The following is a 19,721-nucleotide window of genomic DNA, read 5'->3' as shown; positions in this document are numbered from 1 at the left end:
AAATCACATAAAGATCATAACAGTAATCAATTCGACTCCAGTTGTTTAATCCATATCTTCAGAAGTGATATGATAGGTGTGGGTGAGAATCAGATCAATAGACGAGTAAAACAGATAAAGAACAGTAGCCTGCCTTAACAGCTAAATTACTTATGTACACTAAAAAAAATGGCTAGTTAGATTAATTTCATTTTTATTTCACAAGTTTTTGCACACAGGTTTTCTCAGTAAATCTAAAAAGTAAAAACTACTTTAATTTATGACGTAATATTGATTAAAGTGAGTACATTTAATTGAAACATTTGAGTAAATTCAGTCACTTTTTCTTACAAGTATGATATAGATGCTGCTTAAATAAACATAGTAAAATTTAAATAAACATTTTATTAGAAAATGTCACGTGTTGAATTTTCCATATAACATATTTTTGTAGCATGTACAAAATTACATACAGAAGTCTCTCATAGGGAAACTTAAAGCATTGTAGTCTGTTAGAAAACATCAACCAGCATTATTGGCAAAATAATTAAGATATAGAGTTGCACACGCCGGCCTCAACACTCAGTATGTGGTGATTTGGTTTTAACCACTGGAGTTTTAAGGATTAATGTTATGATGCCTAATGTGCTTTTTGGAGCTTCAAAGTTTTGGACCCTGTTGACTTGCATTGTGTGGACCTACAGAGCTGAAATATTATTATAATTCTTTTTAGTTTTTTTGCTTGTGTTCAGCAGAGGAAAGAAAGTGATAAACATCTGGGATGGCATGAGGATGAGAAATAGGTGATATTTTTCACTTTTGGGTGAATTATATCTGCATTACTATGAACCAAGTTGGATTCCTCATTCAGTGTCTTTTTCTTTATTTTATTTTTTCGCTCCGTGAAAATTGGAAGTCCAGTCGTTTGTAAAAGTAATAGCACCCTGGTCCTCGAGATGCCACACAATTTGAAGTAACTTTCGTGTACAAAGCACAAACAGTGTTTATAAATATGGTTTGTTCCAATCCCTAACCTCAGGTATGAGCAGCAATAACAGTGATCCACCATGTTTATACAGCCCTAAATGAAATGCCAACGGGCATCGGTAGATGGCAGCAGTGGGATTTCCTTCTGCAAAGCATCAATTAAAGCACATCCCCAATTGAACTTAATAAACCCGCTTATTCCTTGATATTCTGCTGCATACACCATCTTTATTATTCGCCTCAGATTTATATTCCCGCGTTGTGCGTCAAATCTGACGTCATGGGAACGATGCTAAACCGGGGTCAGAGAGTGCAGACGCTTCTGTATGTAAACTCCTTAGTTTAGGGTTAATCGGTGTTTAAGCAAGAATTAATGTCGGAAATAAAAACAAACACTGCACTGACTTGCATTGTACTGATTCTCATTTAATAAAACGTGAAACCATTAGGCCTAATCTTATATTGCCATTTCTAAATCCACTCAGTTGTTGATTCTTAAATTATAAGCCTACATTAGGCTATTCCATTTGATCCTCCCAATCCCAATATGTTATTTTAACCTTGTAAATGTAAGTAAAACTAAATAAAGGGAGAGGCTGCACCAGAGCTTAATGAATATAATGATAATAGTCAAGGCTAAAGGGTATTTATCCTCAGTAGATCTTTGTTGGTTTAATAAAGCAGTTACTTAATAATAATAATACAAATCAACACATTTTTAACAATATTTTAGTCAGCATATTCATTAAACGCAACCCTTCAGTTAAAATATATAGTCCTTTATTTTTTTTATTTTTTTATTTCATCAAAATGACAGAAGTTTAATAACTGAAGTGTGTACAAATTTCAGATAAAGAATACCTTGACGGCAAAATTACTTGCACTGAAAAAAGAATGGCTATTAAGATGTACTTATTTATTTTATTTAGTAAATGAAAGTACGAAGTAAATCTAAATGGTATAAATTTAAATCTACTTAAATTTATGACATAATATTGCTTAAAATGAGTGAGTAGTACATTTAACTTAAAAAAAAAGCGTAAATTCATTTAGCGTACATTCACTCACTTTTTCTTACAAGTATGATATTGATGCTGCTTAAATAAACATAGTTAAATTTAAATAAACATTTTATTAGAAAATGTCACGTGTTGAATTTTCCAAATAAACATATTTTTGTAGCATGTACAAAATTACATCTCCCATAGGGAAACTTAACGCATTGTAGTCTGTTAGAAAAAAATCAACCAGCATTATTGACAAAATAATTAAGATCTAGAGTTGCACATGCAGGCCTCAATACTTGGTGGGCAAAACACAACGAAGGTGACAATCAACAGATTATATTTTTGATCAATAATTAGTAATTTTGAGAGGAAAAAATTCTTCTCAAGAAAGAAACCTTAAGACTGCACAAAACCAGATGTTACTAAACGTAACAAAATTAACACAAAAAAAAAAAAAAAAAAACCCGGTGTAAATAAACTTGCGAACAGAGAAACCATGTTAGCTCATTAATTATTCAAGCCCAGTGAATACTGGGAACATCAGCTTTGAAAAATTAAGTAACAATTACTTGTTTCATATACCAGTGAAAGTTGCTGAAAGGTTTTCTATGCACTGTAAAAAAAAAAAAAAAAATGTTTTTAAATACAGTCAAAATGTAAACAACATTACAGAACAACCGGTAGGCCTACATTTCACCATTTAAAACTGTTGTAATTTACATGACCACGATGGCACTATATAAAAGAAATCTGTTAAATTTACAGTAAAAAAAATCATCATAACTTAATATTAACCTGCTGAAAATGTAAAAAAATCTTCTTTTTACTTTATAACATATTGTTAATCACCATAAAAATGACAGAAGGGCACATGGTGACATGAAGTTCATCAGTAGTAATATGGTAACACATATGAATTTAAAATAATGCAACAAACATTAATTATACTACATCAAATATAACACAGAACATCCCAATGTGCATAACTGATGTGCATTTTATTCCCATAAAATATAATGAAATTAACTGGGGGGTCACGCAGGGAAATGTGGGATGCCCGGTTATTGTTTTTTTTACTGTCATTTTAACAATAATTTACTGTAAAAAGTACATCTCAACTCTATAGGCCTATAAAAAGTACAAAATCATAATTTGTACATAAATCTTTTTTTTTTCTGTAACATTTTTACAGTCTTGTACTATTAAAATTGCAGACATTTTTTACATTGTAGGATTAATACACGATGACACATAGTAAAAACAACAATCAGTCATAAATAATATTTACTTTTAAGCTAGAGCATTAATTGTTACGGAAAAAGAAAGAAGATTTTTCCTCAAATGTATGCATATTACAAGGGCAAAAATAAGACACAGTAAGATGCAAAGTTATGGGTTTTATAATACAAAGAATTTCTCAATAATATTGTAAACAATAACAGACCATTGGTCGATGTGTGCTGTAAACAGTTTGACGTCATAACTATATAGTGTATTTTAGCATGGCTTCCAATCAGCATCCAGTTCACTATCCGTTTTAGACAGACAGACAGACAGACAGACAGACAGACAGACAGATTGATAGATAGATAGATCGATCGATAGACAGACAGACAGACAGACAGACAGTCTTCAAATGTATTGGACCATTAAGATGTTGACAATAATCAATAAGGCATTTGACTGATCTCTTCTGTCCTCCTCCTCTCATGGTCTCCTCCCCTCCGATGCGCTGCGCATCATCCAGCACTCTCGCTCTCTTCAGCACGCGCAGTTCTCCAAAACGCGTCTTCTATCTTTATCCGAGCAGACCGCACACATCATTCAACGCACCCACAGCATCTCGCTCATTCGCCCGAGGTAGAGAGACATACTGAGGCGAGAGGAATACTGACACTTCACCTAAAGAGACGCGCGTGGGAGAGACCAGGTCGGCTGCGTGTTCCGATTCGCGTCTGGACCCAAGTCGCTTTGGGTTTCAGGGGTCTTAAATCTGGCGGCGAGGGTCAGGACATGAGCCTGCTGTGCGGGGGCTTCGGCATGGCGGGCTGGGGGTTCGCTTGGGTTCTGGTGCTGTTCGCGCTGTGGAGGCCCGGTGCCGCTTGTCCCGCGCTCTGCACGTGCAGTGGCGTGAGGATCTCGTGTGTGGATGCGGAGCGCAGTATCATGGCTTTTCCCATGCTGCAGTCCGACGCAGAGATGGAGAACATCACGGACATGTGAGTTATGACGGAGAGCCTTATTAAAAGATAACGAGCTGCCATAAGGTCTTTATATCACAGAGAGTCACAGAACATAAACAATAAAATCACACTTTAAAGCAGTCAGCCAATAAATTACAGTGCCATCACCTTGCATTTATGTTTTATCTTTGTGATTTGTTTATGTGATACATTGGATATCTGTCCTCTTATTGAAAACTGTGCTATGGAATGACTTATTAAGCAGTAAATCTACTGCGGTGTTGCTTCTCATATTGCTGATGACTATTATACAAGTACTTGTTATTTCCATTAAATGGTTGAAATGGTTTAATAAGTAGGTTGTTTTGCAATTAGTTGCTATTAAAATGACAAATCACATCAGACAATCTAGGCTTGATCACAAATACAACAGATGTTTACTTTTAGGAAAGTGGGCAAGTCGTTTGTGAATCAGTTATGAACACATTGGATTGGCCTGACATGGGAAAGTGTGTCCATTTATTCTTTCTTGGAAATTCATCAGGAATGACTCACATGTTCTTTTTGTGGTTGTTTGCAGATACATTGCAAATCAAAGCAGTTTCACATCCATTAATGAAAAAGATCTCAACCTATACCACAACCTCAGAAACTTGTGAGTATAATAAATGGAACTATAATTCAGGTTATATTATTTATATGTGGAAATTATATAATTTGTGAATGTTTGTCTTGATCTACAGAACGGTAACAAACACAAGGCTCACGTATATTTCTCGACAAGCCTTTCAGAACAACCTAAAACTTCAGTATATGTGAGTGCTTTGTCTGGTTTTTGGAGGAGGTGCTGTTGTTTTTCCCCGAGCATGGTTTAATTTAGCACGTTTTTAATTGTTTTGAAAGGTTTTTTCACTACTCTGTGACACACACACACACACACACACACACACACACACTACAAATTACAAAGAAAATGACCATTATTTTTACAAAATTACAAATTCTGCAATATGTATGTTAGCCTACATTTAGAGTAGATTATGAAATTATCTGATATTTTGTGAATTAATGTTAAAATAAATAGTGTATGTTTTGTATGAAAACTGAAGGTTTTATTCTAAGAGTTTTATCAGTGTTAATCATTATCTCCCTTTACAGGAATCTCAAAGAAAACAATCTGTCGTATCTTTCCTGGAGGAGTTTTCGCCATTTAAACATCTCATACCTGTGAGTCTCAGACCTTTTCTTGGAGATTTATTTTATGGTTAACATGCAATTACCTTTATCTAAAGTTTTGTTTTTTGATTTTCTGGTTCGGTTCAGTTTTGTTTTGGTTTAGTTCAGTGTTTTGTTTTGGTTCGGTTTTTGTTTTGGTTCAGTTAATTGTTTTGTTTTGGTTGTTTTTTTTTGTTTTTTTTTGTTCAGTTCGTTTTTTGTTTTGGTTCAGTTTGGTTTTTGTTTTTGTTTAGTTCAGTGTTTTGTTTTGGTTCAGTTTTGGTTTTGTTTTGTTTTTGGTTCAGTTCGTTTTTTGTTTTGTTTTGGTTCATTTCGGTTTTTGTTTTGGTTCAGTTCGTTGTTTTGTTTTGTTCAGTTTGGTTTTTGTTTTGGTTCAGTTTGTTTTTGTTTTGTTTTGTTCAGTTTTGTTTTTGTTTTGTTTTATTCAGTTTTGTTTTTATTTTGGTTCAGTTCGTTGTTTTGTTTTGTTTTGTTCAGTTTGGTTTTTGTTTTGGTTCAGTTCGTTTTTGTTTTGGTTCAGTTCTGTTTTTGTTTTGTTTTGGTTCAGTTTGTTTTTTGTTTTGGTTCAGTTCTGGTTATGTTTTGTTTTTGTTTTAGTTCGGATTTGTTTTGTTTTGGTTCATTTCGGTTTTTGTTTTAGTTCGGTATTGTTTTTTTTTGTTCAGTTTGTTTTTGTTTTGGTACAGTTAGTTTTTTTGTTTTGTTTTGTTTCAGTTTGGTTTTTATATATTTTTTGTTTTGGTTCAGTTAACTTTTTTATTTTGTTTTGGTTTGGTTAATTTTAAAATATGCACTATTGCTTGACCAATATGTGTTCTTCTATGACAAATTCTGATGCCAGTATAGAAAGTGAAGTTGCCGATACTGACTGAAATATCTGATATAATAAAATGTTGTATTGCAAATGAGACCTGCACCAAATTACTGAAATTATATGAGCATTTGTTTCACATAATATTTATAAGTCACTCAAACATATTTGTAAACAGAAACTGTGCAGTATCCATTGGCAAGGCTGGCTTTAAATTTTGGAAATTGACACTTCTGTTTATCAGCCAACAAAGTTTGGTTATCAGCCAATCTTGATCATCTCAAAAAGGCCAAATATTATCTGATTAACTGGCCTGGCTGATATATCAGACCATTTAAAATGTGCACAGCCATGATATAGCAAAATCAGGTTCCATATGTAGTGGTTTGTATATTTATGTGTGTGTTTGATTTTTATCTTTTTTTAACAGCATGTTTCCTGTCCAAGTCCTGCTTGAAACATTTGACGTCAGAAGCTCACATACCTGTCTTTGTGTTTTAGGCTGCTGGCAGGTAACCCTCTGCAGTGCTCATGTGAAAACGTGTGGCTGAAGCAGTGGAGAGGAGAGGAGGCTGAGGAGCTTCTGTGTGTGGAGGAAGGAGGAAAGAGGAGGACACTCTCCTCACTCACACTGCCTAACTGTGGTAAGAACAACCGGCCCAAAATAAGATAAGAAGAATACTGTCCAGACTTCCTTTATCAGGTTTAAACTGTTTGCCCGTGAATGGAGAAGATTCCTCTTACTATCGTCTTGTTCATCTTTTTCTTCTCTGCAAATTTAGACTCCATTCAAACTTTGTTTTGTAGATAATTTCAGCCTTAGGTTTGTTGACTATTTCCAGTCTTTACAAACATCAAAATATTGTAGAAAGTTTACGTTTAAGTATGAAAATCTCCCATGGGCTTACATTGATAGGATGGTCAGTTTTCTAATTGTTACCCATAACGTTGACATCATTGTGATATTTCCTCATTAATTGTGATTGATCTTGTCTATCTTGCATCTATTTTTTAAACTATAGCCACTTTTACACTGCAAGTCACATTATGTTTTGATTTTTGTGCACAGCAAACAGAAAGCAAGATGTGTACTGAATGTCATGACAAAGTAACTTAAACTTAAAACTACTGTTTTAGGGCCCTGCAAGCGCTGGTATTTCTGGTACGTCCGCAAATGCAAATTTAGTTTTTTGGAGAGGGGGGGTGGGGGGGTTTGGGTTGTGTGTGTGTGTGGTTTAGGCCTTCATCTGTGTTTTTATTGCAATTTATGATTCCTTTAATCCCCCAAAGCTTTACAACTACCACAGATTAGTGTTTTGCCATTAGAAGTGATTCATTATTAATTATTTGAGCTTATTCAGCTTTAGTAAATGAAAACAAGCAAACATATTTCAAGGAAGCTTTGCTTTGGTTTTTTTCAGCATATGGTGATATAATGTTTAAGAGTGAAATTTGAGTTTATTAGTTTGTTAAGACGGGACTTGTCCTGGCTGTAGGTTTATAGCTGCGGCTTGAGACTCGGATAATTATTGATCCAAAGATCAGCCTCCAGCCAGGCCTATTTTAAGCATTACCACAGCAGAAGGCCCTCAAGGGAGGAAGACGAGAGAGAGAGGGAGGAAAAGGGAAAAACAGAGAGAGACGGGGTGGTGGGGGGGATCCCCAGAATGCAAAAACACTGAGACATTTAGTGCTGAGAGTCTGCTGCGAGCGTCAGCTGGCCTCTGGCCAAATACTGTCTCTCTTTTCCATTTTTTGTGCCATGAAAGAAAATGATGAACAGCTCCAGTGAATCGTTTCAATTTACTATAGTTTGGGGAACATCTAGAGTGCCAAATGTACATGTACATTTTTTCCAGTGTGATAATTTGCTGTTTAAATTGGTAGTGCTCAACTGGTTTTGCCTTCAGTTCCCATATTTGACATTAAATGTAGTATTATTAATACTATAATAATAAGATAAAATAATAAAGTATTTATATCATATATTTTATTATGGATATAGCCAATAAATAATAATACATTTATTGTCATTGCAAGTGAGCCCATATTTAATGTTGACTGGATCTTTTTTTTATTATCTTGCATAGTTTTGTTCATAGTTTTTGAGGATAAGGAAATGTCATGCAACACGTCCATGTTGGCGTCTGTCTAATTTGGCTAAATTTGGCTTGATTGGACACACAACCTTTGACCTCAACAACAAAAGATGTGGGACGCATTTTCTCCTCCCTTTTAAAAACTATATTTAATGTATTATTCATGTATATTATTTTTATTCATGCTGTCTGCAACATTATAAGATCAGACCTGCGAGATGAGAACCAAGGAAGTCCAATTCTGCCACATTGAAAAAGAAATTGCAAAAGAAATAAAAAGTATTAGATTCAAAGTAATCATTTTTTGAAAATAAAGCAATTATTATGATATACTAAAATTTAATTATGAGATAAACAAGGTTAATATTCATAATTCATAATGTCATAATACTCCTCAATGTGTTTAATTCATTAGTCAACTCTGATTTTATGCAGTGAGAAAACAATCATATATCATCATAATAGATCATAAAAATGAATTAGTATCTCATAATTATGACCAAAGCACTTTTTTATTTATTTTGTTTTTGTGGCAGAAACTTGCTTCCATAGGAGAACAACTGGGTTAAACTGTTTCCTGCCAGATACAGGCTGATAAAGTCATCACTTGTTGCAGCTTGTGGGCAGATAGAGATCTGACTCGGCTGTGCACTGATGACATCAGCACAGAGACAGTCTGAGCTGTCCACACTCAGTGCTTTTACTGCGAGCGGCCAGCGGGCTAGAATGGCATTCTTGGGACACAGGGGAAAAGTACAAATGATTAGATTTCTGGGCTGAAATATCAAATTAAAAACACTTAAGATTAAATCTACACCATAAAAATGAGGTTCTGTTAGTTTTATGCTTAAAACAAGAAAAAAAAAAAAAAACAGAATCTGCTAGTAAAAGAGGAAAAATACATGTGGAAAGATTTCTTTTAAGGGATAGTTCACGCAAATATGAAAATTCTCTCATTATTTACTCACCATCACATCATCCGAGATATGTATGACTTTCTTTCTTCTGCTGAACATAATCAATGATTTTTGGTGTGTTTTTTCAGCACCTAACAATGCAAGTGAATGGGTGCCAACATTTTGAAGCTCCAAAAGCATGTAAAGGTAGCATAAAAGTTATCCAAATGACTCCAGTGGTTGAATCATTATCTTTAGAAGTAATATGATAAGTGTGGATGAGAAACAGATCAATATTTAAATGCATTCTACTATCAATACACGATTTTACTTTTCAATTTCTTCTTCTTTTGTTTTTGGCGATTCAGATTCTTTGTGCATATCACCATCTACTGGGCAGGGAGGAGAATTTATAGTAAAAAAGGACTTAAATATTGACATCCATACTTATCATATCGCTTCTGAATGTTTAGATTTAATCACTCGAGTCATATGGATTACTTTTATGCTGACTTTGTGCTTTTTGGAGCTTTGCATTGTGAGGACTTACAGTGCTGAAATATTCTTCCAAACATCTTTGGAAGAAAAAAGAAAGTCATACACATCTGGCATGGTATGAGTGCAAGTAAATTACATTTTGGGTTGAACTATCCCTTTAAAACAAGTATTCGAATTTAGTACTTGTAATCTGTACTTGGTTTCTAATAAAATACTCATTTGCACAATTTATACTTTTCCTTTATCTTGATGTTCACCTAACCACTTGAAAAATTCCTCAAATGTGGAAAAATACTTTTTTCAAAGAAATATCACTTAAAAAATAGATTTTCTTAATGAGATATTCAAGATACTATACATTTTCTGAAAACAAGTCTTAATGATGTATGGAAATGTATAGATTCTCAAGTGATTTTTTTAAAATGGTTTTAGTGTTTAGACTTTTTTTAACTAAAAAACAAGGCAAAGTTTTAAGAATATAATTTCTATATTGTTAATCAGATGATGTAAACGTTCTGGTTTGTGGTGTGTTTTCTTTGTAGTTCTCCCCAGTGTGATTCTCAGTCCCACTAAAGTGACCATGCTGGAAGGGTTAAACGTCACGCTGGCATGCAACACTTCAGGAACACCCACGCCTACTCTGAACTGGAATACCTGCTCACTCACTTCCAGATATGAGGTAATCCTGAGCTTAATCTACCATAAATCGGAATAAATTGATTCAGATTTTTATTTGTGGTTGTTATGTTTGGTTCCATGTGCATGCCATAGCTGGAATGCAGATGTAATAGGGGATTGTAGTCATCAGATTTTAGACTTGACTAGGCCATAATATTTAGTTTCAATTTGGGCTGTCAGTTGATTCAGTTATTTTATAAAATGAATTGACCTGCTGATGAATTAATTTAATTAACTGAATATATCATTCCCCCCGTTTTCTCCCAATTTGGCATGCCCAATTCCCAATGTGCTTTTAAGTCCTCGTGGTCACTTGGTCAGCTGGGACGAATCCCAGCTGCCTCCGCGCCTGAGACCTTCAATCCGCGCATCTTATCAAATGGCTTGTTGAACGCGTCACCACATAGCGCATATGGAGGTTTCACGCCATCCATTCATGCTCAACTCAACACACGCCCCAGTGAGAACTAACCACATTATAGCGATCACGAGGAGGTTACCCCATGTGACTATACCCTCCCTAGCAACCGGGCCAATTTGGTTGCTTAGGAGACCTGGTTGGAGTCACTCAGCATGCCCTGGATTCAAACTCGCAAACTCCAGGGGTGGTAGCCAGCGTCTTTACACATTGAGCTACCCAGGCCCCGCATATATCATTATTTGCTGTGAAGGGCCACCAAATAAATATAATTACATTTAATTATATTGTAATTCACATATATAATCAAATTGGCAAACAAGTAAATCATTAATTAAGAAATACAAAAAGTGGCTTTAGAAGTCAATATACAGTATTGTTTGTTTTTATTACCATGTTATTGAACATTTGCCTACAGTCGACAGCAATCCATTTTGCAGTTGAGTTAATCAATTTGTCCTGCTCTCACAGGATGTGTTTTTGTGGTTTGTCTCTGCTATTTTTAATTATATTGTCGGTCTATGTACATATGTGTCAGAAGGACAATTTTTAAGCATTTCATTTCATTTCATTTCAGCATCATAAACGCAGTGTTTTTATGACACTGTGTGAAGTTAAAAGAACTTTTAAAATTGTGTCTCGAGATCGCAGTATTCTGTTGTGCTTCACGAACGCAACCTGGCTCTCATTCTGTTGCTGCTTGTGAGGTTTATTAAGGCGTGACTCAAAGTTACATGTACTTCAAGCTAGCTGGAACTGCTTCGATTGTTGGAAAAATCCGTACTTTTATATGGAATGTACATACGGGTCAGGAGGCATGATTAATTGCATTCATGTTTTCTATAATTAATCAATTCAAATTATTCCAAGATTTTATTTTTCACTAATCCTATTTGTATTTGTTAAAAGGTTATGTTTTTCCTAAACATTTTGTTTTCATAATATTTTTTTTTATTTTAAATTATTTTTCAATGATTTTTAAATCTGATGATGTAACCAAGGCCACGTGGGTGGGGAAAAATAATATTAACCAATAATATCATAACATTATATTTCATTATCCAATCAAAGAGAGATCAAAAATAAAGTCCCGCCCCTTATGTTGTTTCTGCTGAATTTTCAGATTCACTTCCCAATATGAAAGTGAACTGCATTGGGAATGCCATTGCCTTTTGTCTTTAAGCTATAATGTCATTACATTTCTAGTGAAAGGATGGCTTGTAATCAAGTAAATTAGTTTAACACATTGACAAGTTGTGTTAACTAATCTATTAGGCTTTGATTTCTGGAGCAAGGCAGAAACACTGTAAATAGAAATGACATTGACATTGCTGGAATCCACACCCACAGCTTGTGCGCTCGGGTCAGATGTCAGAGCTCAAGGTCTTGGATGTCTCTTCCCTGGACAACGGATGCAAAATCACCTGCAGATCTGACAACATGGTGGGCGAGACTGAGTCCTCTGTGCATCTGGATATATTGTGTAAGTTCTCATCAAGGCAAAACACACAGCTGTACAAACAGATTTAGATGTTCTCTGTTTTATAAGCATTATTTGTGTAGAACTGGTGCATAATTACTACTCGTTTAAACTGGAATTTAAAGTGGCCATATTTAGCAATACATTTTTCCCCAGAGGGCAAATCTTCTTGCACAGAAACCCAATGAAACATTTTCATGACCATTTTCCATCTTCCCACTTACCCTTAGAATTAAACATGCTGTTACTACTGTACATTTAGACTTATATGTAAATGAACTCTGTTATGTGTAGGGATGGGGATCGCTTGGATTTTAATGATTACGGTTTCCGATTCCTCTTAAGTCCTTAATGCTTTTATTAACGATTCTTAGTTTTGAGGAAGAACTATTTGAAAATAAATTTGTGTTTTATTGCTGTTCACTTAAAAAAATATTTTAGCCTATTTTTAAGATTTATGCATTTGAATTTCAAAACTAATTTAAACTAATGTGTCAATTTTAACAAAATTGTTTAAAAAAAAAAAAATGAAATTCAAATGTGTAAATCTGAAAAAATTATTTTGAGTGTATATTTGACGCCTACTGTAGTTTCATATAAATGTTCTAGGTGGACTTGGTAGGGAACTCTAAATAGTAGACTTTTTTTCAATAGATAAAATAAAATCTAGGCATCTCTTCGTTAGCATCAAGGTTATTAATTTAATCATCAACAAAAGATTAGCAGATTATATTTAACCTCCTGAGACCCAAGCGTGATTGCTGTATGCATTTTCCATTTCCCTTTTTCATTTGTAACTATTAGCCCCTAATAAACAAGAGTTTTCCTAATAATTGATGTCCACATTTGTGGACAGTGGAACTAAGTTGTGAAATTTTAAATAATACCAAGCTTGAGAAAGTCAGATTTGTTTTGTATCAAATTGTTTTTCATGTTTCCAGGAGTGTTGGTTATTCATGTTTTTGAGATGTTACATCAGAAATTAGCATAATAAACTCTGATTCAAAGTAATCATCCAATCCAGCCAACCATGTAAAAATACAACTATACATTATACATTCTGAATCTGATTACTATTGTCCCATGTCTGCCACACATGTTGAGTGCTACAAACATCATCTGCAGCATGAAACAAATGTGATATTTGTTTCATATTTGTGATATGGTACAGTGATAACAAAATAAGAAAATAACAAAATGTATATTAAAATAAAGCAAAATGACCCATAGATGTGTTAATGTTGAAAGTTATTCAAAATAACAAAAAACAATAATGTGGTTCGTTCTTGAGGGAATGCGGTCCCAATTTCCACTTATGTAGACTTCATGTTTATCAGTGCGCTGACTCATGAAAACTACATGGATTTTCTAAAGCAACATATCAAATGAAACTAGTAATGCTACTCTTTACACCCAAATGAAAAAATTGTAAAGAGGATTATTACCAGAGGCACTCGGTGTGCCAGAACTTTAACCTTTTATTGACAGTCTAGTGTCTTTTGAACAATATTCAGTTGGTTTGAATTCATTTAAATTATGTGTTGCTTATAGTATAAAGCCAAAGGCATGTGGGCATGGGGTCGCATGAGGTTAAACAGAACACATAATTCCAAATGAAGTTCAGAATATCACAACTCAATAAGATGTTACCAAAAATTGCAAAGTTTTCTAAGTACTATTAAAATCTGTGTTTTGTATTTCTATCTATACTCATTTGCCTATCTGTGCCATTGAATTGGGATGCCAGTTAAACCCAAAATCAGCAAGCTGATGGATGCTATCTCAGACCACCACTGGTGCATTCCCTTCAGTGTGTCGGGCAACCCAGAGCCTAAACTGATCTGGTTATTAAATGGCAATCCCGTGGAAGAGGGCAACTTTATCCGCACCATGATCCATGATTTCTCAGAGGGAGAATATCATGGTTGCTTACAGCTGGACAGTCCAACACACATCAACAATGGAGAATACACACTGCTGGCTAGTAATGCATATGGAGAGGACCGCAAGGCTGTATTTGCTCATTTCATGCATGAGCCGTGGAATGGTGAGTTGACTTCTAAATAAGAATGGGAACCCTATTAACAAGGGCTACACCTCATGTAACGTAACAGACAGTATCTTCAAGTTTTCTTATTTGTTTCCATTTCCATTTTAATTCTTTAGAGTCAGTTACTGATCCACTGTATTATGGTGAGTATCTTTTAAATGTACTTATTGGAACAATGGAATCATTTTGTGATTTGAAGGTGTTAATTACAATGTAATTAGGTCTTAAAGCTGAAGTGTGTAATCTTTTCTATTTTAAAATAATTTATCCTATGCAAGCTTAATGTTAACTTTGTCAGCATTCATGAAATTTAATTTTAGGGGACTGTTTTATCTTTAAGTGTGTGTGTGTGTGTGTGTGTGTTTATGTCAAATACGTCATTTGAATCAATTAGAAGGGCAATGGTGACTATGGTGTCTAAACCTAAAAGTAAATAAGCCAGGAATAGAATAGAGTATTCTGAATTGTTAGATAACAAATACAACAACAATTGAGGGCAATATTTCCCTTCAAAGTTTAAATATCTGGGGCATTTTTATAACTTTTGGTGCCATTGCTAGTGGCACAGAAATTGCACACTTCCCCTTTAAATTATGGAATAATATACTGTAAATTATTACATTTGTTAATTACAGGGGCCTGGGTAGCTCAGCGAGTATTGATGCTGACTACCACCCCTGGAGTCGCGAGTTTGAATCCAGGGCGTGCTGAGTGACTCCAGTCAGGTCTCCTAAGTAACCAAATTGGCCCGGTTGCTAGGGAGGGTAGAGTCACATGGAGTAACCTCCTCGTGGTTGCTACATTGTGGCTCTCACTCTCAGTGTGGCGCATGGTGAGTTGTGTGTGAATGCCGCGGAGAATAGCGTAGGCCTCCACGCGCTCTACGTCTCAGCGGTAATGCGCTCAACAAGCCACGTTATAAGATGCGAGATTCGTCCTTCGACACCCAGATTGAGGCGAGTCACTAAGCCACCATGAGGGCTTAAAATGCATTGGGAATTGTGCATTCCAAATTGGGAAGAAATGGGGAGAAAATCAAACAAATAAAAAATGACAATGTAATTAAGTCTTAGTTACAATAATTTTAGATATTGAATATACTGATTGATTTTAAAGTTCTCTCTTCTTCTGTTTGTCTTCTTGTGTGTGAGATCCCACTACAGGTACGAACAAAAAAAACATGAACACTCATTATAGATTATATATTTGTAATGTGAGATGTACATACAGTATATCCTAATATTTCCTCTCTTCTGAACAGACGACACTCCACTTGGACCTCCTGAGGACAAAGTTGCTGTGAGTGAAATTTTATTGTTTTTATGTAATATATTGTATTATATAATTTCAGTGCTTATGCATTTTTACTGCGTCAACATCTAACAAATCCTCACTTTTTAGTGTAGCAAATGCAATTAAAGCAATAAGCCTCTCAAGGCAAAGTGTCATAGGGATTTTACCATGGCCATGTGGTGCTCTTTGGCAAGATGTAATGAGGAGTGCCTAATGCCGCCTTCGCATGCTATTGGAATTATCGTAAATATGAGTTTCCTACTTGGAAATTGCACATTAACGCCTCCTCAAGTCGTAATTACGACTGGGAAACAAAGATAATTTTGATACCCCAGTTCCCGAGTTGGGAGGAGACGTAAACATTCATTATGGAGGAGGTACAGTTTAAAAAGTGAATGATGGTTTTATACATTTTTCTAAACACAGCTACCATAATTATGGCTTGCTGCTTTAGTCAGATACATATACGTACAGTACTCTGCAAACGTCTTAGGCACTTAAGATGTTTCACAAAAACATTTGTCTTCAGATGGTTATTTATATCTTCAGCTTTAGTGTAAATTGTGTAAAACATTACTTTTGCAAATAGAAAAGAATAGAAGAACAAGGAGCCCTGCAACAGATGGCATGACCCCTAGAGCCTCCTCTCCACTGAAGATTGAGTCAGTTTGGAAGTAATTGAAAGACAGTAGCAGTTGGGACAGCAATAGCAGAACAAATGTGGCGAATTCTCCAAGAAGCTTGGAACATCCTATCTGCCATCAACCAATAAAAACTGTGTCCAGCTTTACCTAAGAGAATTGGTGCTGTTTTGAATTCAAATGACGTCACACCAAATATTGATTTAGCTTTTCTTTTTTTTCTTTTTAATTGGTAATTGCTCAATGAAAACTATTTATTAGGTCTGTCAATCGATTAAAAAGTTTAATCTATTTAATGACATTAATTAATCGACTTAATCAAAATTTTTCACATATATAAATATTTTCTGAAAAAGAAATAATGATAAAATAATTATAAATAAATAAATTTAAATAATGACAAAATATATAGTATATATACTGTATATATATAATAAAAAAAACAATAATATTCAGAAATTACATTATTGTGGCAAACTAGTAAAGCATTGATAAGACAATACAAATTGGCTTTTGAATCCAATGTATTGTTTATTTCCATATTATTGAACATCATTGGCGTACAGTTCACAGCAATCCATTTTGCAGTTGAATTTGTCAGTCAGTCCGAGATTAATTATAAGGGCTTTTCAAAGAATGCATCAATGTACAACTGTGTGAGATGCATTTGGAGCATCTCACTTTGTCAAGTTAAACATAGTTTGAAACTTAAGAAACACACCTTGAAATCCCTATGTTTTAATTTGTGCTCCATCAAGCTGTGTTTGAACACAATAATGTGTTCTCATCTTGTTGTGTCTGCTGTCAGTAAGTGTGGTTTGTTCTCTGTATTAACTGCACATTGCCTATACAGCTGAAGTTTTGTTTACTGACACGTGGAGAAAAAGGTGGTACTTCAGCTTAAATTGCTCCGAAGGTTGGAATATTCCTTATTATGGTCAGGGGAGAGGATTAATTGCATTTATTAAAGCATATTTTCTTTATATAATGAGTTACATTGAATTAACGCATTGAATTTGACCAAACTTCCATCATCGTTGGCTACTTGGCTAGCATGTATTACAATGTCAAAATAAGAGTTCCCCATGAAATATGCAAGAATGAACCTGGCTTCCTTGTTTCTGACAACAAAGCACTTGAACATGACATGCTTATAATTTCGACTTCAGAAGTGGGAAGTAGGATAATTCCGATAGCCTGTGAAGGCAGCATAATATCCCCTAATATCCCTAACTGTAGGCTGTTCATTGGCATTTCAACACGGCTTTAAATGTGCCTCCTCCAATCAGAAATTCAGATTCTGAACCATATTCATTCCGTTGTACCTCAGTCCCAGGGCAACAGTGCAACCTAGCAGGAGAACTGTCAATCCATCTGTGATGCACAGTATATTTGTTTAGCTGTTTGTGCGCCTTATCTGATTGTAGCACAATAAATCTAAATTAATGACACATATATGAGAAAATTCAGTGCTTTTATCAGGCCTCAATGTTCATATATTCATTCCAACAGTTTCTCCTGTTGGAGGAAATTTTTTTTATATACTTGCATTAAAGCCCATTAATTTCCATTCTGCTTGTAGGTGTACGTGGTCGTGGGAATCGCGGCGGTCACATTCACAGGCTTCATCTTGATGCTTGTCATCCTGAAGTTTGGACGCAACTCAAAGTTCGGAATCAAAGGTAAGCACCTCTCAGTTCTGTGCGCAGCTCTGCCAAGCCCTCATTAAGGACTGTAGCTTAGGATAGACATATTGTGCTGGGAGGAATAAGTGGGTTTTCTTTTGTGAATGTTGAAAAAGAAGAATGCTAAAGGAAGGCTGTGCTTCGTGTCTTTAACAAGCTCTACTAATTACTAATGCACATCTATTTAATCTATCATTGTTTCTCGTAGAGATGAGTGTATTAAAGTCCAGACCAATTTATTACGGTTAGCATAAAGGTTTTTAATGTCAATGTGAAATCAAGATTGACCCTGTGTATTGTGGACAGTTAACAGCCCTTTTTACTTACCTTTTCGGCTAATGTCACCAAGCCCTTGGTTTTCAACTCATCCCCTTCAACCACCTGTCATACAGAGACCACATTGTGGAAATATAATGGGTTGTTAACACTTGACTTTTTCATGTTGACTTTTTAAACATTTTGCTGACTGTTAGATGACTTGCAGTGTGGTAGATACTAAAATTCTTATTAGATCCAGCATTCACTTGCATTGATTGTCCTTTCTTCCTGCCAAGTGTCTTGTGTCATGTCTTCCACATTAAGGTACAAGCATATGGATTGTGTTGTGTTGTCCAGAGTTGATAGTTGAATTTTTATTTTAGTACGTTTGTTCGAGATTTTACAGGTAATATATTTTTGCATTTCTGAAGAAAATGTCAGTGCCTCTTGCATATGCAAATGCTGCCGACACCATTCTAGGGTGTTGTGGGTGATTGCCAGGGTGTTCTGGGGTGCATTTCCCATTCAATGACATAGCTCACTGCTTAACCACCATAGTACGATGCATCATGGGAGAAACTAAGTTGCTAGTCACGACTGTTTCCCAAAACTATAGTAAATATGTCGCAAATCATCACATCTGTCATTCGACCCACCATGGTTGAACAACGTCGTGGAGATCGAATGGAATGTCTTGACTCTGTGATGTAATGAAAGATATAGCATGCACTGCATGGTAGGCACCTATACTAAAAGTCCTTGGAAATATAATTAAGTCATATGTGGTACCGTTTGAAAGCTTAGAAGCTGAACTTTTCACAGAACTCCATCATATTTACATTTATGTTACATGTAATTACAAGATAAGACCTGAAATACTTTGCATCGCAAATGAGCGCCATCTTGTGTTAATGATTTAGGAATATGAATATAAAGGTTTTTCAAATAGCAGTAAAATAGTCAAAAGAATCACGAAGTTAAACATAATCTCTGTAAGACAACAAAGACAAGTCTGCTCTGAGTACTGCTTCTGTAAGCCCCAAGTAGCCACAAACTTCATATCCTTATCTGTAAGCTTGCATAGGTAAATAAATCAATGTTATAACTCCAGTGTTATAACCAATGTTATATCATCAATATGTGATGTCCAGAAAAAAATATGCAGCCCAGGAGAAAAAACATGATAAACAAATCATCTGCAAAATGACAAGAAAACAAACGTTTTCGACAATTGATGATGAAATGTTAATAAATCATTGCAATGCTGAGGATCTCACCTTCCCAATGACTCCTAGATTAAGCTTATAGTCCACTCAGTGGCTGAGATATTTGGAAAAAAGTGGGTAAGATGCATGTGATCATAAAATAGACAGAATTTCTATGGACGAGTACTCAACTGCATTAAAGCCCCACCTGTATTTAGATAAGTATAGTGATGAGGCAAAGTGATGAGGAAAATTTATTTTTCCTAGGACTTGCTGCTGTCTAGTGGAATGAACCGATGCTTTTAGCAGGGACATAG

At 35.1% G+C, this 19,721-nt stretch overlaps 1 protein-coding gene across 1 annotated transcript in view; it reads left to right on the top strand.

Moving 5' to 3' along the window:
* The first annotated feature begins 3,485 nt into the window (after positions 1 to 3,485).
* The window catches only part of LOC127621453 (BDNF/NT-3 growth factors receptor-like), a 75,576-nt gene continuing 59,340 nt past the window's right edge, over positions 3,486 to 19,721 (top strand). The window contains exons 1-11 of the mRNA XM_052095045.1: positions 3,486 to 4,192; positions 4,737 to 4,811; positions 4,900 to 4,971; positions 5,315 to 5,383; positions 6,705 to 6,847; positions 10,239 to 10,375; positions 12,143 to 12,275; positions 14,020 to 14,319; positions 14,439 to 14,465; positions 15,584 to 15,621; positions 17,839 to 17,938. Coding sequence (XP_051951005.1) covers positions 3,987 to 4,192; positions 4,737 to 4,811; positions 4,900 to 4,971; positions 5,315 to 5,383; positions 6,705 to 6,847; positions 10,239 to 10,375; positions 12,143 to 12,275; positions 14,020 to 14,319; positions 14,439 to 14,465; positions 15,584 to 15,621; positions 17,839 to 17,938 — 1,300 coding nt within the window. The 5' untranslated portion in view covers positions 3,486 to 3,986. The remainder of the gene's footprint in view (positions 4,193 to 4,736; positions 4,812 to 4,899; positions 4,972 to 5,314; positions 5,384 to 6,704; positions 6,848 to 10,238; positions 10,376 to 12,142; positions 12,276 to 14,019; positions 14,320 to 14,438; positions 14,466 to 15,583; positions 15,622 to 17,838; positions 17,939 to 19,721) is intronic.

This window comes from Xyrauchen texanus, chromosome 27, assembly GCF_025860055.1.
Source record: "Xyrauchen texanus isolate HMW12.3.18 chromosome 27, RBS_HiC_50CHRs, whole genome shotgun sequence".
Lineage (NCBI taxonomy): Eukaryota > Metazoa > Chordata > Actinopteri > Cypriniformes > Catostomidae > Xyrauchen > Xyrauchen texanus.
The sequence above is the reverse complement of the archived record's forward strand: the minus strand, read 5'-3'. Positions and strand labels throughout refer to the sequence as shown.